We start from the raw sequence: 25,283 nt of genomic DNA, 5'->3' as shown, positions 1-25,283 counted from the left end.
CACCCTCACCACCCTCTAACAGACATACAGTATCCCCTCTCACCCTCACCACCCTCTAACAGACATACAGTATCCCCTCTCAACCTCACCACCCTCTAACATATATACAGTATCCCCTCTCAACCTCACCACCCTCTAACAGACATACAGTATCCCCTCTCAACCTCACCACCCTCTAACAGACATACAGTATCCCCTCTCAACCTCACCACCCTCTAACAGACATACAGTATCCCCTCTCACCCTCACCACCCTCTAACAGACATACAGTATCCCCTCTCAACCTCACCACCCTCTAACAGACATACAGTATCCCCTCTCACCCTCACCACCCTCTAACAGACATACAGTATCCCCTCTCACCCTCTAACAGATATACAGTATCCCCTCTCACCCTCTAACAGATATACAGTATCCCCTCTCAACCTCACCACCCTCTAACAGACCACTGTCTCTCCTCACTGCTGTTCTGATGAGTTATTGGGCCCACCTGGTTTGGATTGTTGGAGCCAGAGGCTTGGCCCCTAGCTGTACTGCACTAGCTGTACTGCACTAGCTGTACTGCACTAGCTGTACTGCACTAGCTGTACTGCTAGCTTCCCAACTCTGGAACAGTCAATAACCTGCACCCTGAGGCAACATGCTGGCTGTGGCTGGCAGAGGGTAGCAGCTAGCAAGAGAGCAAATGATGTGATATGCCACCTTTTCGTAATTTCGTCCCTTCGTCCAACCACCTGGCTTTTTCCTCTTAGGATAACTTGCTGTTGTGGTCTAGCTGATAGTCAAATAAATGAAATGTTATTTATTTATTTTCTGGGGTCACCTGTTTAAGTTGTCAACACTCTCTGAAAATGCATAATTCATCAGTATGATCTCATATAGACATATAGAAAGTATAGTCATTCATTTAAGCTGAAGACATTTGGCGTGAGCTGTCTACTTTCTGGCACTTATTTGTGATAGGGACTACACAGGTCATCTGTTTGCCTGGTTACCTCTATAACTTAGGCTACAGCTTGCCCGTCCACATGTTTATGTTTTTTGTTTTTTTAATTACAGGCCCCATTAACAAGCTATTTACATCCTGTGCTGCTCCATGCCATTAAGGGATCAATAGCGCTCTGTTTAATTCATTCATTTATGCTTGTCCGTCTCTCTTTTAAGGTGATCTATATTTATAGATTTCACCCCGGAACTGACTGGCCTTTACTTTCTTTTCTTTTTCGATCGGAGCGCAGTGACAGGCTAACACATTTAGCCGCTTGATACCCGGGGCCTTCCTGCTGTGAGGGAGAGGGGTAGGTGGTAAACAAGTGGAGTGGTTAAGAAAGCACAGTCTGTTATTAGAGGCGAGGCACTTTGTCAATGGGATGTCACCGTGACTGTAACCAGGAAGACATCCAGCCCCCATAGAGGTAATTGCCATGGGGTTTTTTATGCCACTCTTCCCTGGCCATGCTGTTAACATTAAGAGCACTTGAGGGCCTTTCTTAAAGGAACACTCTGCCCATTTTCAACCAGCTTTGTATCATTAGAACATCAGTAGTATATCAGAAAACTGTAAACGGTTTTGAAGTGTGTCATTTAATTTGACAGTTATTGAATGTTAAAGTGTGGACCAGTGACATCACTGGTCCACACTAACTCAAATTAATAACTCATTAACTCAAATCAACTCTCAATAACTGTCAAACTAGATGAATGATGAATGGTTTGACAGTTATTGAGTTGATTTGAGTTAATGAGTTTTTTTTTTTTTTTTTTTTTTTTTTTTTTTTTTTTATTCAAACAGACAAGAGAACATTGAATATTGGAACAGACATGTGCTCATTACAGAAAATAGATTAAGATGGACAAGTATGATGGTACAAATTACAGTCGAGAATCAAGTAGCAATGACAAAAGTGAAAACAAAAACAAAATTATTCCTCTTTAAATAGTTCACAATATAATTTGACAGTTTTATTACTCTTATTACCATCTATACGTTTAAGAGTCCTAATGTAATCATTAAACTCACAAAGAAACCTTATGAAATTGGGGGAAGATTTTAGCACTCTGGCCTTATGTATATGAAATTTACCATATAAAATCCACAGATTAACAATGAATTCAATTACACTATTCTCATGATCAAAGTAGGTAATGACATGTATACATTCAATCCTGATGTTATATTTAGTTTTCCTTAGAATGTAATCCTGCATTTGAGTCCAGAACGCAAGTGAGTGCAAACAATGGTAAAATAAATGAACAAAAGTTTCAGGGTCAACACTGCAAAAATTACATTTGTTATCGACTTCTAAAAATTTTGAAAAATACAGGTTTGTTGGATACATACTGTGCAAAATTTTGATGTGTACTTCTTTAATCTTATTATTGATACAGAATCTATGTGGTGAAAGCCATGCTCTCTGCCAGTCAATGTCAGCAAAAATACTGTTCCAGTAAGCCTTCCCTCTAGGAGTAATTTTCTTTTTTTCATAGAAAGCATTACGGATATGTTTATTGTTACATTTAGCATTCAAAATGTCAATACCATTTATCTTCAAAAGGGTTTCCAATCTCAATACTTCTTGATATTGAAGATGAGTTTTCATTAGATGGGAAAGACCGTTAGGGATGGCTTTCATCACATAGTTGAATTCCTTGCTTGTTACTGGAAAAGCTTTACGCAGGAGGAAATGCTCATAGCTAAATAATAAACCGTTTGTATCAAAAAGATCACTTACAAAAATAATATCTTTATCAATCCAGCTTTGCTTAAAGATAGATTTTTTCCTCACAAGAATGTCTCCATTATTCCATATGATGGTTTTGTGTGGGGAGAAGTTATGTACATAACATAATTTCCATGCTAGGAGGGCCTGTTGGTAAAACTTAGACAACTTTATAGGTAGTTTTGTGATGTTAAAGTTACAGGAAAGTAGAAAATAGAGACCACCAACATTTTTGAAAATCTTGTTTGGAATAAAATACCAAATAGACTCAGGGGCTTGCAGACATTGCTTAATCCATTTCACTTTAAATGTATTATTCAAATCAATAAAATCTATCAGTTCAAATCCACCCTCCTTCCTGTTTCCAGAAAGTATTTCTTTTTTTAAGTGGTGGTGTTTATTTTTCCAAGCAAAATTTGTGAGTATGCTGTTGATTTCCTTAGATGTTGAGTCTTGGACAAACAATGAAAGGGCTGGATAAACAAGTCTTGAAATACCTTCCGCCTTGGTCAAAAGAACTCTACCAAAAATAGATAGATCACGTTGAAGCCACATATTCATAATATTTTTTGTCTTTTTGATTCTAGGAAGAAAGTTCAGTTGTTGTCTAGCTAGCATATCTTTAGTTACATCAATACCCAAATATTTAACTGTTTTTTTCACTGGAATGTTGGATATGCTTACCTCATCTGTATCATATAAGGTCAAGATTTCACATTTCCCTATATTAAGGCGCAACCCCGAAGCCTTCGAAAATTCTTTAATAAGTTGAATAGATGGTTGAATTTGGTGTTTATCTCTCAGAAATAAGGCCGTATCATCTGCTAGTTGTGTAATTCGAATTTCCCTCTGAAATATAGATAAACCATTTATATTGGGACTGTTCAAAATCTTTAAAGAAAGTAATTCTGTGACGATTAAAAATAAAAATGGAGAAATTGGACAACCTTGACGCACCGATCTATTAACAGAAAATCTTTTTGAGGTATTGGGATAGATCATTACACTACTATTGATGTCCTTGTATAACATTTTGACTACTGAAATAAATTTTCGCCCAAACCCAAACAAATCTAAAACCTTATATATAAATGAGTGTTCTACTGTATCAAACGCTTTATAAAAGTCAAGAAATACAATGACCGCCTGTGATTCTACATACTCTGAGTAGTCAAGTATATCCATAACCAATCTTATATTGTTGCTTATATGACGATTAGCCATGAAACCCGTTTGGGTTTCATTTATAATTTCTCCAAGGTTTTTTTTTCAGGCGTCTGGCAAATACAAGTGCAAATAATTTATAATCCACATTTAGAAGTGTGATCGGTCTCCAGTTTTCAATAGAAAGAGAGTCTTTGTTTGGTTTAGGAATTAAACTAATTAATCCCTGTTTCATTGTCGATGTCATTTCCTCCTTGTCAATACATTCTTTATACATTTCCATAAGTGGGGTTTCAATAACTTCCCAAAAAAACAGATAAAATTCAGTAGATAAACCATCAATCCCAGGAGATTTTCCCATCTTCATGTGTTTCAAGGCCTCCACAAATTCACAATTTAGAATTGTTTTTTCACAGTTACTTTTAAATTGTTCTGAAATTGTAGGAACATAATCTTTAACAGTTTCCAGAAATTCTTCACAGCATATGGATTCATATTTAGATTTGTATAATTCTTCATAAAATGATCTTACATGCTCTGCTATTTCTCTGGGATTAGTACTAATAGTATTGTCTATTTTCAGTGTCGAGATATTGTTCCTTTTGCAATTACGTTTTTCTAGTGCAAAGAAATAGGAGGTGTTTTTCTCACCATTTTCTAACCATTTTGCCCTGGATCGTATAAAGGCTCCTTTAGCAGCATCAACATATAGTTTATCTATTTCAATCTGGAGTTGTATTAGTTTAATTTTCTCATTTTCTAGAAGATTTTCTTTACTTAATAAGATCTTCAAATCGTCCATAATTTCCCTTTCCTTTGCATTGCTGGCTTTTTTGATGTCCTTGCTACGCTTGATAGCCATTTCTCTAATCTTAAATTTGAAGTACTCCCACTTCTGAGTATGACTCATTTCGTTTTCTTTAAAAATATTTTGTGCCAACTGTTTGACTGAGTCTTGAAAGGTTTTGTCTTTGAGTAAGTTATTATTTAGTTTCCAGTATCCACGTAGTTTGTTATTATTTTCTTTGGATCCAACTAAATGCACAGAAATCATCTTATGATCTGATAAAGGAGCATAGCAGTGTGAAATTTCAGATATGTATTGCATGCAAGATGAAGAAGTTAACCATAAGTCTATCCTAGATTGCTGTGTAAGTCTAGCATTACACCAAGTAAACTCTTTACAGCTAGGGTTGAAAAAGCGCCATGCATCTACTACTGACAACTTGTCGCTCAGAAAAGCTGTGGCTTTAAACTGAGAGTTCTGGGAAATTCTTTCTGGAATTCTATCCACCAAATCATTTGGAGCATCATTTAAGTCCCCTCCTATAATCAAAAATGCCTCTTTATATTTATCTTGTAAATCCTTAATCTTTGAGTAAATGTGAGTAAACATAGGTTTAGACTGGGCCACCACATTGTGACCATAAACATTACAGATTATGAAAAAGGAATTATCTAGTTTTGCAACAGCCAGTATCCATCTGCCATCTTCTGAACTGGAAGTTTCGAGAACATCTCCTGTAAATTTGTTAAGAAGAAGAGCCACCCCTGCAGAGTGATGAGAGGCATGTGAAAAGAATGCTTGATCCCCCCATTGTCCTTTCCAAAATTTACTGTCAGTATCACAAGAGTGAGTTTCTTGTAAAAAGATGAAGTTGGCATTAGTTTTTCTAATAAAGAGGAATATAGCCTTTCTTTTAGTACCATCTCGGAGTCCCCTAACATTCAGGGAAACAATTTTCAAAGAACTGAACTTAAAATCGGCCATTTAAAATAATAGGTGGGGCACAGTGTCTGAGAACTAAAACAAAAATAAGCCTTAGTAAGAATAGGCTAATTATATGTAAATTCCTCAAGGAATATAGTGTAGAAGAACCTCTTGAGGTTTGAGTACCATTGCAGTACCAGAACAAAGTCTTATAAACTACAAATGAACAGTGTGTTAATTAGCAAATCAACATCTCTTTATAATAGTCTCATAGAAACCAAACCAATATAGACCAACCTGATGTCATCGGTCCATGCTTAAAGAGAACAGAATATATGGTAGGACCGTGATAGATTAGGCTACTTATGCGTCTTTAATTGTCTCTGCAGCAATTCTTTTGCCGTCGATGATTGCCTCAGGGCCGCGCCAGGTAGCTTTCTTCCCCTCCTTGCGTGCCTTGTCAACCAGTGGCCAAAGTTTGTTGCGACATTGTCTCTCCAGGTATGTTAGATCCTCTGCGAATCGAAGTTTCTTCTCCTTCATCACTGCAGCACTCATTGAACCCCTCCAGATTTTCTGCCTGAAGGTGCGCATGGTGAACTGAATTATCACTGGACGAGTGCTCCTGTCTTCCCTCGGGCGTCCGACGCGGTGTACAGTGTCAATGAGAAAGCCAAGCTTGCCTTTCTCCTCTGGAGCGATTTGAGCAAGAATTTCAAAGACTTGTTTCCTTGCATCCTCTGCGGTTTCGTTGATAGCTTCAGGGAGGTTGAATAGCTTTAGATTCCAACGTCGACTGTAGCGTTCAGCTTCTTCAATCTTCGTATCTTGATCCACGATCCGCCGGCTCACATCAATCACCTTCTCATTTGTCATCTTCGTCTGGTGATCTATCCCTTCGACATTTTCTTTGATCGTTACGATGTCCGCCGTGTTTTTATTTATATTTTGCTCGAGGGAAGTAAATCTGCCTGACAACTCCTGGATAGCTTTCATTATGTCAGCATTGGACACATCTTCCTTTTCGCTGCTGGTGTTGACATTCGGCATATTAGCACGGGCCTGTTCGGAGCAAGCTTTCTTGTGAATAGGGCTCGCCGTGGGAGTATCAGGTACTGGTCTGCACAATGGGCTCTTGTTATCCGCGTTTTCAAAGTCCATTAAAAGGTTCCCTCTTCTGTCCTTAATCTTCCTTGGTTGTGTCCCCATGCTGGACTTCACGTGTTCGGTAGCAAAATAGCTTGTAGCTAGCTGCTAGCTGTCACAATAGTTACGGAAGGCTAATTAGCTTGTAGCAGGCTAGTTAGCTGAGCGAAGCTGTGCTGATCAAAATGGTTTTTTCCGCAAATAGTGGTTCACACTGTGTTGGACAAATTCGTTTTCTCGTCGATGCTAGTCCTTTAGGTTGACATCACGTAGTTTATATCATTAGTTTATCAATTGGTACTCAAAGCCCATTCGGAGCTCAGAGCAAAACAGCCGCACCGGTCGCCATCTTGTCGACCGCCCCAGTTAATGAGTTATTAATTTGAGTTAGTGTGGACCAGTGATGTCACTGGTCCACACTTTAACACTCAATAACTGTCAAATTAAATGACAGACTTCAAAGCTGGTTGAAAATGGGCGGAGTGTTCCTTTAATGGCTGTGCACGATGCAAGCAACCCCACAATGTAGAGACTGGTCTTTATTCACTAACATGTCATTTTTGTTATTTATGTTTTGTTATCCCGCTTTTGTGTCATGCATACTAGACACAGGAGTAGTGTAGAGCCAAGCAATTTCCCTTTCACAGAGCTATCATAGCTTGTGACAGCCTTGTCTCTCCAATCTACAGGCCAACTCTAATAGTGTATTTGTTCCCTACTGTAGTCGTAGCTTTTCATTTATTAATTTTGCTCGCTGCTCTTCTATCGCTTTGGACACTTTCATTCAGTTCTTCTTTTTCCTTGATTAATTGTTTTCCAGCCTACAGGAACACCTTCATGAGATATCGATTTTGGGTCAAATGTGATCAAACTTGTGGGCTATATGCGCGGTTGCATGGGCGACAAATGTATCGTTTAAAGGAACTCAGTGTCTCCACTTAGAAAAAAAAACGATCCATACAAGCCGGCGTATGGGGCGATATTGAGAAATGATAGATTTTTGTTGGACGGTGTTGCTCAATACTGCCAAATGGAGTTTTCACGCAAGACTGAGCTTAAGGCGGGGAGGCTGGCCCGTCAACGCACAGCTTTTTCTGAATGAAAAGGACAGTTTGTCTTTCAATAAAGTGTTCAGAGTCATTGATTTTTAAGAGGTGGATAGCAAAGGTTAGAGAATATGTATTAAGGTTTTGAGATGAGTTGATTGTTTTTAGTGATTTAAGTGTACTGCTTCAAAGACATCACATACACTCCTCGGAGTCCTCTCTTCCTTGCCTTCTTGCCTCCCCCTCCCTTCATTCTAGGGCTTAGGGTCAGTCATTGCTCCGAGCAGGTTTGACCTCTGTGCCCCAACACACACACACACACACACACGCACACACACAAACACACACATCACTCCTTCAATCTTCACCAAAGCTCAGTTTGATAAATGGCTTATTCTCTGGTCGAGCAAAGGGCTGTAGGTGGGAGTGACTCAGCCCTTTTCTCTATGTTGGTCGCCCCCCCCCCCCCCCCCCCCCCTCCCTCTCTCTCTGTGAATGGGCAGTAAGCAGAGGAGGACAGGGGTGGAGGGCCAAGTGAGACTGAATGATGCTGTTTACCCTCCAGGCTCCCACCACCTTGGCATACCTGCCCTCTACACACACACACACACACACACATATATATAAACAACCATAATAATGGACTCTGAAGAAGACGCTGCTCACGTCGAAACTAGTGCTGCACGATTACCGTAATCTAATCGCAATCGCGATGTCAGCACATGCGATTACATAACCGCAAAAGTGTGCCATTATTTTTATTTTTTCACGTCTTTTTGAGTGTGTGTGTGTGTGTGTGTGAGAGCCTCCTCTAAACTAACGTTACACGCGACGCAGCAAACACAAGTTTCTCTGCCATCACACTGGGCATCAACACTAGCGGGAGACTTCTCCCATGCACTCCCGCAAATAAGTAATGTTATGCGCAGCAAGGTTACATATTATCTACCGAGAGGCAGAGAGAGAACATCCCATGATCGCTAACAGCAAGCTATGCTAATAACTAGCTCGCCGGTCAGAAACGCATGTAAACAGCCGTGTGATTAGTGAGAACCTCAGTAAAATAAGGAGAGAGCTGCAGGTGCTTACGCAGAACTAGTGCACGTGTGCACAGTGGGTAATGACCCACTGTGATGAAGAATATAGCGAGATTTCACTGTCGCAGCTGCGAGCAGCACCTCCAGGCTTCTAGCTAGCCTGACGTCACATGACGCCTTCATGGTCCCTCGATAAAGTCTGCAGATGCACGTTACCTCACCTCTCTCTCAAGAAGCGTCACGTGAGTGTGGCGTTTAAGGCCACCTGTCGCTACAAAATAAATAAACGGGGTCTATTACTGGACAGACATGTAACTAACTTTGCAGTCTGAGCCATCTTCTATGTGCTGTAACACAGTACAGTTTCTATTTTTCTGGTGTTTCTTTTTTACATGTTTGGGACAGGCAAATGTCTCAAAATGTTTTATTTTTTTGTAAAGATAATTTTATTTCAAATTGTTTTATTTATTTAGTTTTAATATATTTTAAATTGTAACATATTTCATGTATTTTAGTCTGTGATACGTGAAACCGTGGTATTTTTGTCCAAGGTTATCATACCGTCAAAAACTCATGCCGGTTAGGGGTGGGAATCACCAGATGCCCACGATACGATACTAAAACGATACTTGAGTCACGATACGATAGTATTGCGATATCGCCGATATTGCGATATATTGAATATTGCGATATTTCGATATATTGCGATTTCTTACTTTTTCAACTGCAAATGATGTCCCCAAAGGAAAACTTTGTCAACATCTGGTTTATATAAGAACAATCTTCCAGTCTGTACATCTGACTTCAACCATTTTATTGCAGCAACATTGTCAAGTAAACAAACCAACAACTTTCATAAAGTCATGTCATAGTTGCATGCACCTGACAAACTGAACTGTTTGTTACAGTCTACTTACAGTCCACCTTAACTGGATGTGTGTGTGGACTACTGTACTTAGGTAGTTTTTGAACAATGCAACTTCACTTCACTTGCACAAAACATCTTGTGCAGCGCATTCAGTAACTGGGGAATTTGTAAATTACTGTTATGACAAAACTGTTAATGTTAGAACAAAATGAAAAGATGCTACCGTTTGTTTACTGCTGGCCTTGGAACTAAAGTTTATAGTAGCCCGGTGGTCTGGCATGGCCTGCAATTTTTTTTCTTCTTTTTTTTTTCAATATCGATACTTGGCGTCCAAATATCGATACAATATCGTCAGGCACAATATCGCGATACTATGGTGTATCGATTTTTCCCCCCACCCCTAATGCCGGTACATCCTTAGATACCATTTCTTTATTATATCGCAATCGCAAATCGCAATATTGTCCACCATAATCGCTAATCGCACCTTTCCCCCAAATCGTGCAGCACTAGTCGAAACGTCAGTTTTTGTACCTTATTAAATTTTTTGCGAGTGATTTTGTGTGCTCCAGTCATCTCTACCTTTCCAACCATAATAATCATTCATGTGATGAACACTGAATGCCTTGTATCGCTGGAATACACACAGGCCCGTGCACACTCAAGGACACACAGAGACACATACTGTATATAAACATTTCTCCCTGCATCATTTCACTTGCCACAGAAACTGTTGATGTTTTCATTCCCCTTTGATATTATAATATCACGAACACACACACCTACACACACCTACACACATGCACACAGACTTGAGAGAGGCCAGCTACGTGGCTGAGTACAGCAGTCATAAAAGCGGCTGGCTCCTTGTTGCTTAATGAGAATGAATGAGGACATGCCAAGTTGTCTCCACCTGCCGCTCTGCTTTCCTGCTTTCCACTCAGAAAGGCCTGCTTACATCTGCACATTACAGAGCCCCCACAGACGCACGCACGCACACACACACACACATACACACACACACTCGCACACTCGCACACACATACACACACACACACACACACACACACACACACTCGCACACTCGCACACACATACACACACACACACACACACACATTGTGCAACACCAGCATCAGCCCGGTGTGCACTCTAGCCAAATACTGTCTCTCTCCCGTTCAACTTTTATGATCAGGATGGGTAGTTTGAGTTATGAAAACTCACTTCTGTTACAGTACTTCTCAGTAATTGGACAGTGCAGTAAAAAAGAGATTTAAGGAGGGGCAGAGATACCATCAGTGGTGATTTGACACCAAGCTGTGGACCTGGCAGTTACTGTATACAGCCTACTGCCTCTTCTTGAAGAGAGGATGCATAAAGCTGCACTTGAATTGGGTTAGTAAGTTGCGTGCTTTGTTCAACTTCCACCTCATACTGTAGATAGAGAAGTTACTTTGTCCCCTCCATGTATTCAATATGTACAGTATTTGGTTTGGTTTGGTGATCAAAGTTAATTGCCAACCTGTCATGTGCTTTTCTAACCATGTGAGGTAGTGTTTTGGCTCTGGCATGACGTGTCACCTGCAGTCCCCTCCTCTTATTTTCCCCTCTTTGTTTTTCTTTTTTCACTTTCAAACAGCTAAGTGAATTAAATCTCCCGCCGTTTTAAAACATGCCCCCGGGCCAGCTTTCACTTTAATGCTACCAAATAGCTTTGTCTTCTGTACTTGTGAATGGCTTGTGTGTGTGTGTGTGTGTGTGTGTGGGTGTGTGTGTGTGTATTTTGTCTTTTTCTCTTTTCCGTCCACCGCCCCGATACAATCCCAGCGTTTATGAGATTACCAGAGCCCATTTGTGTTCCGGCGGGAGCCATCTTGGCTCGGAGGAGGCCTCCGCTGGGAACCATCTGGGCTCTACTCAAAGCAGTTTCCTCCATGCCACCTCTCTCCTCTCCACACCATTGTGACCAAAGCTATTTACGAGAGAAACCCCAAATCTTTTCTGTGTGTGTGTGTGTGTGTGTGTGTGTGTGTGTGTGTGTGTGTGTGTGTGTGTGTGTGTGTGTGAAGCACTGAGAAATCAGCAGTCTTCACATCACGCTCCTGCGCGCCGGGGCATGAACGCTTCTCGTTTTCTTCACGCTGCGTGTGAAGGGATGTGGAGCTGTTTCTTCACTAAGCAGGTGTTGCCGCTTATCAATAGACAATTATCACCTCAGCTAGGGGGCCTCAAGTGGCCCTGTAACCATCCAGCCTAACATCTCACACACACACACACACACACACACTCTTGAGCTGTCACTCTATCGATTTCCATCAAAATTATTAACAGGCAATTTTTACATATTCATTTTTATCCCAACATATCCCTCAGTTCAGGTCGGTACATTATTTGTCAGTGGTTCCAAGTAACCGTGCCAGTCTTTGGGGAACAAGCTGCTTTTTTTCTTCCCCCCCTTTTATTGGAGAGATGGACATGAAAGATGGGGGCTCCCAGCACGGGGCTGACATGTGACAAAGCCCCTAGGCCGGATTCGAACACGCGCCTTAGCCAAATGAGCCACCAGCATGCCCCCCACATACCGCTTTCCTCATGCAGTTCTCTCATGTTCAATTGAATCTAGCATAAGCTTTCCACAGAACGAGACACTCTTCTTCACCAGAACAGCGCTGCGTGCTGCGCTGAAAATATCAACTTTGTTCATTGATCCTGTTCATTGGATTTGCTTAGTGCCTCTTTGCGTTGGCATGCAGATCGCAGTATGAATTTGATCATGTATGGGATTGTGAAGATGTCAACAAGGAAGTCAACGTTGTTAAATCCCTCACATGCACACACACACACATCTCACACACATCCACAAACACATGCAAGCATTGTAGCCAGGCAGTGGTATGGCATTCTAAAGGTACAGTAAAAAGCCACTTACCATATTATTTATTTTCTTTTCTTTATGCCTCCGCCGGCGATAGCCATACATGTAGCTCGAGGCATTATGTTTTCGGGTTGTCTGTCCGTCAGTGGTTCGTTAATCTCATTTTGAGGTATCACAAATAATCAGGTTGAATCATTGTGTGTGTGTGTGTGTGTGTGTGTGTGTGTGTGTGTGTGTGTGTGTGTGTGTGTGTGTGTGTCTGTGTGTGTGTGTGTGTGTGTGTAACCTGTCTGATTAACTGCTGCTTGTCCATCAGAGCCTCTTATTTCTCCTGTATCCTATATTATTGATGTTCCCCAGTTGGCCTATTTATTATCATTAGAGCATATTATTCATAGTGTGTCGTTGTCAGTGGCAAGCAAATGTCCTTTCCATTAGCTTGGCAGTATGGAGTTATTCACTGTAAGTGGTCTGGGGAAAAGTGTTTGCCGATAATTTCACCCCATCATTTCCTTCCTGGAGAATATCTCTACCTCTCTCTCTCCTGTCATCTCTGAATGCTGCATGCTTTCACAGGTCTACATGAAGGCACGATTGATCTGCTATGTTCTACCATGTAGTTCCTCCTTATCAGGGGTCGGCAACCATTTTAAACCACAAGTGCCATTTTCAAATTTGCTTGTCAATCAGTGGCCTGAGGTGTTTTAGCTGGAGGACCTGACATTGTCTCTCTTTTGCACTGACATTTTCATTTGCTCTCTGCTGTTTTGGAATGTATGCACAAGCACAAGGAGGTAAACCAATCAGATGCAGAGTAGCGTGGGTATTTCATCATTTCTACAAAGAAATTCAATTGCGCACTTATTGCTACTGTGTGCTAATCCTTTGCTTGCAAGAGGTAGCACCCATGCCCTAGGTTGCTGACCCTTGCTCCATATGATTGTAACACTAAATCAGTGAATCTCCTTGCTCTTGGGCCTGGGCATATTACAGTATGGTCCACCATGCAAATTAAAGACATGTATGGGGACTTGGAGCAAGAGGAAATCCAGCACATAATGCTCTCTGCAGCCCAAATTGAAATCCCTGTAGAATTTAGCTTTTTGAATAGAATGGTTCTGAGAGCTTTTTTCCTTTTTTCTTTTTCTTTTTGAGATTGTAAATTGTTAGCAGTGTGGGAATAAGCAGGTAAATGGGCAAAACTGTGAGTGTAACTTACCTGTTTGCAACTAAGGCCATGTTCAGCCTAGGAGGCCAAATCTGATTTGTGAACTTTACTGACCTATTAATGATTCTATCCAGATTGGTTTTATGAGTCTGGACGCTCCAAGTCTGATTTGTGTCACTTGTCCCAAACCACATATGGAGGTCTGGACACACAGATCCGACTTGAACACTTGCCCAAATCAGATTTGTGGCAGTGCGGACACACTCCCAAATCAGATTTGGGAAACCAATCAAGATAATGATGATTAATGACTTTAGCAGCAAATCGGATTTGCCTGTAGTGTGAACATGGCCTAAGATCCCCCGCCCCTTTTAGTTTGAATCTCAAGAGACCACATTATCACATTATTGTGTGGCGCTTCAGAACATCCAAATTGAATGTTCAGGTGAGATTCGAGGAAAGGGGGAAAGGGACTCCCCTGGTGAGTGCAGGGCTGAGTAGATCAGAGTAGAAAAGGCTGGCAGAAGGTTACAAGTGAATGCGTGGAAACTTTCCACGCATTGTTGTGATGAGCAGAAAGGTCGTGCTGATCCGCTGCATCCTCCATTGCCTTGTCAAATGAAATGGTCAGCTGGGCGCTGACATTTCTTGGCACATCTGCTTGGGGAGAGGAGGACAATAATCCCTGCCTGTGTGATTAGACGCATGGGTAGCTTGTCACAATCCACTTCAATTCATCCCCGGCTCTTAGTGTGGCACAATCATCACAGCTCGAGCTTTTAGAAGCACCCTTGTTTCTTACTTCAGTGTTGCTGCTATAGTAACGAGTGCTGAAGTCAGCCTCAGCGCTGCTGTATCCTATTCAACTTGCTGCTATAGTAACGAGTGCTGAAGTCAGCCTCAGCGCTGCTGTATCCTATTCAACTTGCTGCTATAGTAACGAGTGCTGAAGTCAGCCTCAGCGCTGCTGTATCCTATTCAACTTGCTGCTATAGTAACGAGTGCTGAAGTCAGCCTCAGCGCTGCTGTATCCTATTCAACTTGCTGCTATAGTAACGAGTGCTGAAGTCAGCCTCAGCGCTGCTGTATCCTATTCAACTTGCTGCTATAGTAACGAGTGCTGAAGTCAGCCTCAGCGCTGCTGTATCCTATTCAACTTGCTGCTATAGTAACGAGTGCTGAAGTCAGCCTCAGCGCTGCTGTATCCTATTCAACTTGCTGCTATAGTAACGAGTGCTGAAGTCAGCCTCAGCGCTGCTGTATCCTATTCAACTTGCTGCTATAGTAACGAGTGCTGAAGTCAGCCTCAGCGCTGCTGTATCCTATTCAACTTCATATGAGCCTGCCAATGCTGATCGCTGGCAAATGTTCACAGCAGAGACATTTGTGCCCAGCTTCTGTCTTAATGCAATTCATATCGGGCCAGCTATTTCATAGCAGGCCAAAGGCTGCACCAACCAGAATGAACAGCTGTTGTTAATGCAATAGTGTCTGATTTTCCTCCCAAGTGCAATTTATCTCAACTAAGATTGTCCCTTTAGCTTGTTTTGTTCTGCTTTTCTTTTGTTTCGTCTGTGTTTGTTTGTTCTAGCCCTCAACCACTAACCAGTCTCTTTCCTGCACTCCCCATTTTCCCTATTTGACATGTGGGTGCTCAGAGGTCTAGTCATGTAACTGCATCTGCACTTAGAAAGAGAGAGGGATCAAACGGAGATAGCAGAGAGAAAGAGAGAAGGAAAGCAAGAGAAAACACATTATACAGACTGAGGTAGATGAGATCTGAGAACTTAGATTCTATCACTGTCAGGACATGGGAGGCTCGGCACGTGTCCCAGCTGCCCTTTTCCCACCATTTTGAGAGTTGGACTGGTTTGGAACCTGAGCTGACTTTATAAGAAATAATATAAAAAATATATGTAATTGTTCTATAGAAGTGTTGTACACAACAAAGGGAGCTACACTACACTTAGCTTATCACTTATGACTTGGTAACTTGGAGGTCAGAGGAGAAGTTCAGCTCCAGAGCAGCAACGCCCTTCGACTCGCAGGGATTTAGACACTTCAGTAGGGCAGTTGCTTGCTGACATGTGGACTTGACCCAAATGGTTAGTGGGTACAAAAAGTGAAAATGCACACTTGTCTCTGCTATATGCATCAGTTGTCATTATTGTGCTTAATCATAGTGCAGATTATGCATTAAAAAAGGCTTTTGACTTTAGCTGAGAACGAGGCAGAGCAGTTCACAAACTAATTCCCCTCAAATTTCCCTTGAGGCTGCACGGCTAAGCAGCCTGCGTCTTAATGGCTTGACTTGTGGCTATCTCCTCAGCACACCTGCCCTCTCGCTTCCCTGCTGACAGAGGCAAGAGACTGCAGAAAGTCCATTGATTTTCCCTGCTGTTCATCGCTTATGAAACAAAACGTAATGAATCGCTAATTAGCCTGAATATGCAGAATTTGGTTATAGTATAATGGGCAATGTTGTGAGATCCTTGTTACTTTGTCAGCAGGGTTAGTCATTTCACTGGCCTCATTTGTGAACTTAGGGGAATTGCACTATGGTTCTGGGTAATTGCGACTGATTTAAAAGTGTGCAGAATAGCATTATGGCAATATTGGAAGTCTTAACTAAGTCTGAAGACTCAACACTAAATGAAAACATCACTTGCATATATGTGAATGCCCTTGTTAGAGGTTAGAGGTTCATTGTGTGCAAACAGACCACAGCAAACCATGCATCCTTTGAGTGTGTCCCTGCTTATAGGCGGCGGGCCCAGCGGAGATTTCGTGCACTTAAACGATCCCTACCGAGGGAAAACCCAGTCCTTTATTAACAACTGAGACATGTCTCAACAAATGAAAATAAATTTGTTGCCACCCGTTCTTTCTTACCATATTTTGTGATCGCTAACTCTGTCAACTTGCATTTTCTGCGGTAAAGAGAGCAGACAGCTATGTTTAGGGTCCGCCATGCATGATGTATTTGTACTTATCATCCAATAGCGGGCTTGGAAAAGTATCACGTGGTTCACGTTGCTCTTGTAGTTCCTGGTTACTGTCAAATCCAAACACCACAACATCACACGCTGTTAACTTTTTGGAATGATTTTCAGTGGCACTTTACTATGATTTGCATTAATTTATATAATATTAACTTAGCCAGCAATTCGGTGTTAAGACGTGACGTCAGTTGTGAAGGTTCGGCAGCTTCTGGTGGCTTGGAAGTGAGGCACGCCACGCCAGATAAAATACTAATTTATGGTAAGTTCTTTGGTAAATTTGCCCTTACAACTAACGTTACCCCTTTCAAAGTCTGTTTATTTCATTAGCAACTTTTGTGAGCTAGTCAATGCAGTACAACGCTAGTAGTTTATGAGCACTAACTGATCAGTCTGTAGGCTATGCTTCCCTTGTCTGTCACTTGGACTAAAACGCTAGCTATTGTGATTAACTATATTAGAAATACCAACATAATAAACAGCAGCCAGCATATTTAACTAACGTTACAGTCAGGGGTGTAATGGTTGGTAAATGAGTTGGGTAAACTATCAACCTCATTTAAAAAATGTGGCTATTACCTCCACTACAGTATATTTTAGTAATCTGCTCACTAGTCTCTAATCTAGAGTAACGTTACATTTGTATTAATAACACAAACATTTTAATTAAAATTACTTAAAATTAACCAATGTGACTTACTTATAGATTTTTGGACAGGCAGCAACATTGTTTGATATTTTATATTGATTTGTTGGACAGGTTTCAAAATCTGACATGCTGCAAAACCAGGCTGACATGGCTCACTGTTGTCTGCAAGAATCTACTGCCTCCAACCTTCAATGACAGGATGACCTGATGGAAAAGCCAAATGAGTGCATCTGTAGCCGCCAGTTTCTGCTATCATGATGTAGAACCTCAGTTTAAATATAAAATCACTTCTTTGCTTAATTGTCATAGTTTATACATCCATACACATCCATACACAAGGAGCAGGCAAAAGTGGCTTTTCATGTTTTGTAGTGTGTTCTAAGTTGTAAACAAAGGAAACAGATTGCACACTCATAACTCCTATGCAGTCTTTTTATTTTAACTTCTATAGATCAGTATTTCAACAAATCTGAAGGTTTGAGCCGTGAAAATAAATGAACTGAGACCAGCAAATGTCCATCTGTTTAAATGAATTGTGGATGATTTTTTTTGCAGGAACACTGAAAATATCAGATGGTATTACAGTTCATGCAAAACATCTCAACTAAAGAGAGAACAAATCAGCCAACAACTCTGCAAAATTAAAACAATGACAGTGGAATATCTATCAAGATGGCTGATGTCAGATAATCTATAATCTAACAGCCTGGAAATATATTTGGCTAACAGACAACAGCGTAGTCACTTCTGGTAAGAGTGACCTGGTACAGTAAGCTGGTCACTGAAGACACCTCAAAACCTCTTGATAGCAGCTATGTTTGATGATGCAAATAATGAAACGGTGTTAAATACTTTGTGTCACCAAATCAGTTTTAATGATCATTATAAGAGACATTACTTATGCCAGCCTGTTGACCAAGATACTTGATATCTGAAAGTCTATCAACCTAGATCAGGGGTGGGACATTTTTTTCCAGAGGGCCATACTAACTTACATAATATAAAGTAAGCGAAGTGCAACACATTGGACTGATAACTGCCAACACTCCTGATTTTCATGGGGGTCTCTCTATTTGTAACCCTCTCTCCCGCTGTGATTGGTAATTTCTCCTGTTAATCTCCTGATATCATAGTGATACAAATCAAATGGCTGTAGCGGATTAGATTTATTAACGTGATGCTGTCTTTTATTGACTTTTTGTGCATTGTTTTGTTTTCCTTTGAGGACGTTGGGTGCCGGATTGAGATGGTCCAGGGGCCGGGTCCGGCCCATGTGTGACCTAGATGGTTCTGTATTGCAGGACACTGCAGTTGAGGGTTCTGACAGGACACAGATCCATTGGAATTGGTGGAAATATACAGTACCTGCAAAGAAAACAGAAGAAGTCACTTTTTAATCTCATACACTGCAGTGCTTAGCAGAGCCCTGTCCAGTGCCCACAGAAGTTTAGTTAAACTCTGGGTCACAATATTGTAATTATTTTTATTTTGGGTTCACAGCCATCTTCATTTATCAACATTTATAGATTCTCTTTCACATTTGAGCTATTTGGTGTATCTGCTTTTTATGTTACTATTTGTTACATCAACAAACTATTCAAAACGAATACTGAATCCAACTGAGTTGGATTAATAAAGTTGTTGATTAATTGACTGACTGACTGAATGATGGTGGTTCATGTATGCATATCAGAAGTTTTGGTGCAGTGATCCATAAATCTAACTGACTTCATATTCAGGGATGCAAAGTCATGGAGAGTGAAAAAGGTGACAGATACCAGGGCAGAAATCAAACGACTCAGAAATCCTCCTATTTTGTTATGAAAAGTTGGCTGTCACCTTACCCTAAGCTGTCACCTAACGCTAACGGTGAGTTTGCAGCCTGCATTGTGACTAGCTTTTCTGATGTTAGGTAGTAAAGATCTGAAGGTTTATTATCAACCTAAAAGCTAACATCATCTCCCCACTGTCAAAACGAGATGGTTCCATGCTAACGTTATATCAATTCGAGAAAAACTAGCTAGTTAGAAATGGCTATGCAGGCCCATTCTAGCGTGTGCTAGCTAACTAGCGCTAAGCTAACACTGATTCAACGTCACCATATGTTTGAACAAAATGCTGTACAACACAAACAAGTTGCAAACCATTAATACTTACGCTCAAATGTATAGTGATGCAGCTGCTGCTATATATCATGTTGTTTTGTTTGTTGTGTCCAACTCGTCTCGGGGAGGAAGAGTAGAGCCGTATGATAACGTAACGAACTCTGATAGGTCAATGACGTCCCTCCAACAGTATCTTGGTGTGCTATTGGTTCTACCGGCCAGTAGGTCGCAGCATTTGCCTGCAAATGTAACGTACTTTAAACTCTGGTTTTGGAAAGGCTCGTACAATTTGCGAGTGGCAACAAACGGAATCTGATTAAGATGAAAATAATATTCGCAACTTTAGAGGGCTGGGTTCTCCCTCGATGAGGATCATTGCTTTCAATAACTAAAGCAGATACGCCGGCTGGGCCCATCGCCTATTAGCTGCAGTGCATCTAAGAACAGTGCACATTTTGACTTCAGATCACTTTCTTTTTACATAGTGATTCAGTACATGGCTTTCTGTCTATTGGCCACCAAGCGAGACACCCGCCACCACCACCTCTGCATAAGAATGAGTATAGTCCATCTGCCAGAAGCATCAGTCAGAGCCCAGGCGGTGGCGTTTCATTAAGAATGTCAGAGACTGAAGCGAGCCACAGGTCAGCCCACACGAGACACCACTGCTGTGGTGACCAGAGAGCACTGATGGGGAAATGAACCAGGATATTTGATGTCTGTATGCGTATGTCTGTTGTGTGTGTGTGTGTGTGTGAGGCCGCCAAATCGATACAGAGCTCACAGGCCTCCAATCATCTGTCTGTTTACAGACAGCGTGTCTCCTGTATCACAGCCTGAGTCTAATGGCATCTCAAACCTAATCCCCCATACACTACATTAACTGAGCCTTTTCTCTCCATCTCTTTCTCTCCTCTGTCCCCCTCCTCTCCCCTCCGGTCCGTTCTTCTCCGCCAGGTGGAGGTCGAAGTGGAGAGCATGGACAAAGCGGGGAACTTCATTGGCTGGCTGCACATCGAAGGTGTGAACCTGTCAGTGGCGCTGGTAGAAAACGCTCTGTCCAAGGTCCACTTCACAGCCGAGCGCAGCTCCTACTACAAGACCCTGGTGTCCGCAGAGGAGGGCTGTCGCGAGAGGAAAGAGAAGGTGGGTCCCGTTGTGAAGAGCGCTCCTCTTTCCATGGAGTCTCTGTTGAACTGATCATAGTGATGACGACACTCCCACCTGACACAAAAATGTTACTGTATGAAAGAAGATTGAATTTATTTGAATATTGTCCCAGTTGGTGCTGCTCACGCAAGTGAGTAACCACAACATCCCACATCCCATGAAAATAGTCGTCCATGACAAGAAATAAGTGTAATAATCAGCATTTGGTTGACTTTTTAGAGCTAGTTGGAGCTCCAAAGATTTTCTGTGTTAGCCGTATCATCCACCATAGAACATGCTGGCATATTAACATCACTGTTCAGTAAGCCCTTTTTTGGTAAAAGTCTATCCATAAACCTGAAGGTAAAGGAGGACATATCACTATATCTACCATGACATCATATCCTTGGATAAGAAATAAGGCCAAGTCACCCTGGATTCATGTTACATAAATTTGCCTCTTAAAACGCGCTAACGACATCCAGTCAACATCGCTCGTGGGCTAAAAGCTGCATTAAAGTGGAGGCGCTTATGCAGCATCCCGGGTGGAGAATAGCCACATGTCTGGTGTTATCATTGAAGCTTCCTTTCCTCTGTGGGAGTCCTCTGATGGATGGAGGCCTCTCTGCACTGATCCCAATCTCACCCTCCATTTTCATTATGGCTCCGCCACTCGCCCCTGCCAGATGAATGAAGTGCCCGGCCAGCTGTCGTCCTTGCCCTCTCTCTCTCTCTCCCTGTCTCTGTATCTCCCCCTCTCTCTCTGTCTGTCTGTCTCTCTCTCTCACTTCCTTTATTTTACTCTCTCTCCATCTCTCATTCTCTCTTCCGCTCACTTCTACCTTTCCGGTGCTTCAGGAGATGCCAGTGCCTATCTCTCCCCCCCTATCAGTATGATCTATTGCTGGAGCCAAGAAGGGACTGTGTTCTCTGTCCTTCTTCTGAATCCATCACGGCCACAGCCAGCTTCTTGCTACTCCTCTTCCTTTCACCTGGGCCCATCCCCCCCCCCCCCCCCCCCCCACCTCTCTCTCCATCTCAATGGAGAGAGACGCAAGATGGTGAGAATGACACTTCTCAGGAGTGGCGCTCAGGTGGACCTGTGTCTGGCTTGACAAAAATCATTCTTATCTTGCCGGCGATGTGAGCACAGCGACCTTGCCATGCTCCATCTAAGTGCTGCAGCATGAGGGCAGATTGCTGACACCTCCGATGACACACGATTTCACTCCTCCCCCCCTTCCCCCCGCTGTGTTCAGACAGATTGACTTTTGCACCAGGGCTCTGATCTGAGCTGACCTGAGTGTGGACAGGGCCGAGAGGGAAGACTGCACAATGGGGCCTGAGTAGACCAGACAGACAGACACACACACACACACACACACACACACACACACACACACACACACACACACACACACACACACAGACAGTGATCATGTTTGATGCTACTGTAGGTTGCCATGAACGCCGGTGCAGCGGTCAACCGGAGTCTCTTTTTGATGTTTGTGTGTAGGGGAGAAAGCCTTGTGTTAGAAAACTGTATGTGTGTGCGAGTGCATAGTATGCTACCTGAGGGCAGATGAGGGTTCTAATTAACCCTTAGGGACCATCCAGAGAAAAGCTGAGAGCTGGGCCATTTTTTTCTCCCTTTCTGTCTCTCTTTTGAAGTCTTGGCTGGTCTTGGTTTCTGTATAGGTTGAGGCTACATAGACCATCTCTCTCTCTGTGTGTCTCTCTCTTTGTCCCCCCTCTTTATTGCCCCCCTGGCTGTGGATATGGAAGAGATCAGTGGTACTGCTGTGTCAGGCGTCCCTACAAGAAAACAGGGTTGTTGTAATGAAGTGGGCTCAGAGGGTGTGTACACGCACATATGCGCACGCACACGCACACACACACACACACGCACACACACACACACACACACACACCCTCATTAAAGTCAAGTTTTGCGTTGGTGGTCCAGCGGGGCCGCAGTATGGTGTGTGTGTGTGTGTGGGGGGGTGATTGAGGATTGCTGCACCGGCATCCTGAACCGAAACTGCTTAGTTCAAGTGACTTTAGTGGATATGAGCTTTTGCTACAATGATACCTATGGGACAAAGTGATTGTGTTCTAAATGAAACATTCCAAAGGGTTTTAGGAAGAGGCTTTTCCTGGAGCTCAGCATATTTGATTTTGTGCATCAGCATCTCTTAAAACAATATTTGGACCTCTCCTCACAACTAACCCAATTCTCCGCACAAGCAGGAGGCTCAAGTCCTAGTCCTAGCACTTGCCTAATTCTGTTCCCTGTCACATTTATTTATGGCTACGTTTTTTGTTTGCTTACGTAATTCTCTCTGCAGACTATCGCCCTGTCAGAACCCATTGTCCTGCTTCTGACGGTAACATTTACATCCAACCAGAAGTGAGAGACCAGGAACGCTGCATAAAAAAGTAAAACCAGGAACGCTGCATAAAAAAGTGAGAGAGCAGGGACGCTGCATAAAAAAGTGAGAGACCAGGGATGCTGCATAAAAAAGTGAGAGACCAGGGACGCTGCATAAAAACGTGAGACCAGGGATGCTGCATAAAAAAGTGAGAGACCAGGGATGCTGCATAAAAAAGTGAGAGACCAGGGATGCTGCATAAAAAAGTGAGAGACCAGTGACCCTGCATAAAAAAGTGAGAGACCAGGGATGCTGCATAAAAAGGTGAGACCAGGGACACTGCATAAAAAAGTGAGAGACCAGTGACACTGCATAAAAAAGTGAGAGACCAGAGACCCTGCATAAAAAAGTGAGAGACCAGGGACGTTGCATAAAAAAGTGAGAGACCAGTGACCCTGCATAAAAAAGTGAGAGACCAGGGATGCTGCATAAAAAAGTGAGACCAGGGACGCTGCATAAAAAAGTGAGACCAGGGACACTGCATAAAAAAGTGAGAGACCAGTGACACTGCATACAAAAGTGAGAGACCAGAGACCCTGCATAAAAAAGTGAGAGACCAGGGACGTTGCATAAAAAAGTGAGAGACCAGTGACCCTGCATAAAAAAGTGAGAGACCAGGGATGCTGCATAAAAAAGTGAGACCAGGGACACTGCATAAAAAAGTGAGACCAGGGACACTGCATAAAAAAGTGAGAGACCAGGAACGCTGCATAAAAAAGTGAGAGACCAGTGACCCTGCATAAAAAAGTGAGAGACCAGGGATGCTGCATAAAAAAGTGAGACCAGGGACACTGCATAAAAAAGTGAGAGACCAGTGACACTGCATAAAAAAGTGAGAGACCAGAGACCCTGCATAAAAAAGTGAGAGACCAGGGACACTGCATAAAAAAGTGAGAGACCAGAGACCCTGCATAAAAACGTGAGAGACCAGGGATGCTGCATAAAAAAAGTGAGAGACCAGGGACACTGCATAAAAAAGTGAGAGACCAGGGACACTGCATAAAAAAGTGAGAGACCAGAGACCCTGCATAAAAAAGTGAGAGACCAGGGATGCTGCATAAAAAAGTGAGACACCAGTGACCCTGCATAAAAAAGTGAGACCAGGAACGCTGCATAAAAAAGTGAGACCAGGGACGCTGCATAAAAAAGTGAGACCAGGGACGCTGCATAAAAAAGTGAGACCAGGCACGCTGCATAAAAAAGTGAGACCAGGGACGCTGCATAAAAAAGTGAGACCAGGGACACTGCATAAAAAAGTGAGACCAGGGACACTGCATAAAAAAGTGAGACCAGGCACGCTGCATAAAAAAGTGAGACCAGGCACGCTGCATAAAAAAGTGAGACCAGGCACGCTGCATAAAAAAGTGAGACCAGGCACGCTGCATAAAAAAGTGAGACCAGGCACGCTGCATAAAAAAGTGAGACCAGGCACGCTGCATAAAAAAGTGAAACCAGGAACGCTGCATAAAAAAGTGAGACCAGGGACACTGCATAAAAAAGTGAGACCAGGCACGCTGCATAAAAAAGTGAGACCAGGCACGCTGCATAAAAAAGTGAGAGACCAGGGATGCTGCATAAAAAAGTGAGAGACCAGGGACTAGGCATGGGTCGATTTCCGGTTTTACCGGTTCGGTTCGGTATACGAGCCCAAACCGGTTTGATCACGTGCAAACCGAAAAAACCTAAAAAAAAAAAAAAAAATTTTTTTTTGCCAGTCCATTCTGATTGCACTATTGTTCGTATTAGCCTCTTCTCAAGTTGCACTAGTAGGCAAAAGTCTTATTTTGTTTATTATGTTGATGTTTGAAGAAAAGTTAAGCTGAATAGTTATGAGAAATAAAAACAGTGTGTTGTTACAGTTAAAAGGTTCTGCTTATTTGTATTCAGTGTTCGTGCTGGTTGGCAGCATACCAGCTTAGAGGTGCATTATCGCCACCAACTGCAGCCGCTTTGATACGTTTTTTGGGGGAATATCGAACCGGTTTCAAAATGTTCAAACCGACCCATGCCTAGGCCCTATATTGTGTGAATTTGTGAGTTTTGAAGTTTATAAGGCAGCTCAGCTGTAAGCCAATCCATTCTGATTGCACTGCTTGTGTTTTTATTAGCCTTTTTCTCAAGTTGCACTATAGGCAGAAGTCTTATTTCATTTATTATTTTGATGTTTAGAAGAAAAGTTGAGCTGAATAGTTATGAGAAATAAATACAGGGTGT

At 42.3% G+C, this 25,283-nt stretch overlaps 1 protein-coding gene across 1 annotated transcript in view; it reads left to right on the top strand.

The window, feature by feature from the left end:
* The window catches only part of snd1 (staphylococcal nuclease and tudor domain containing 1), a 400,387-nt gene that overhangs the window by 271,282 nt on the left and 103,822 nt on the right, over positions 1-25,283 (top strand). Inside the window, exon 17 of the mRNA XM_083657501.1 lies at positions 20,446-20,634. Coding sequence (XP_083513627.1) covers positions 20,446-20,634 — 189 coding nt within the window. The remainder of the gene's footprint in view (positions 1-20,445; positions 20,635-25,283) is intronic.

This window comes from Poromitra crassiceps (genome assembly GCF_964638095.1).
Source record: "Poromitra crassiceps genome assembly, chromosome: 2".
In the NCBI taxonomy this organism is placed as follows: domain Eukaryota; kingdom Metazoa; phylum Chordata; class Actinopteri; order Beryciformes; family Melamphaidae; genus Poromitra; species Poromitra crassiceps.
This window is presented reverse-complemented; position numbering and strand designations above follow the sequence as displayed.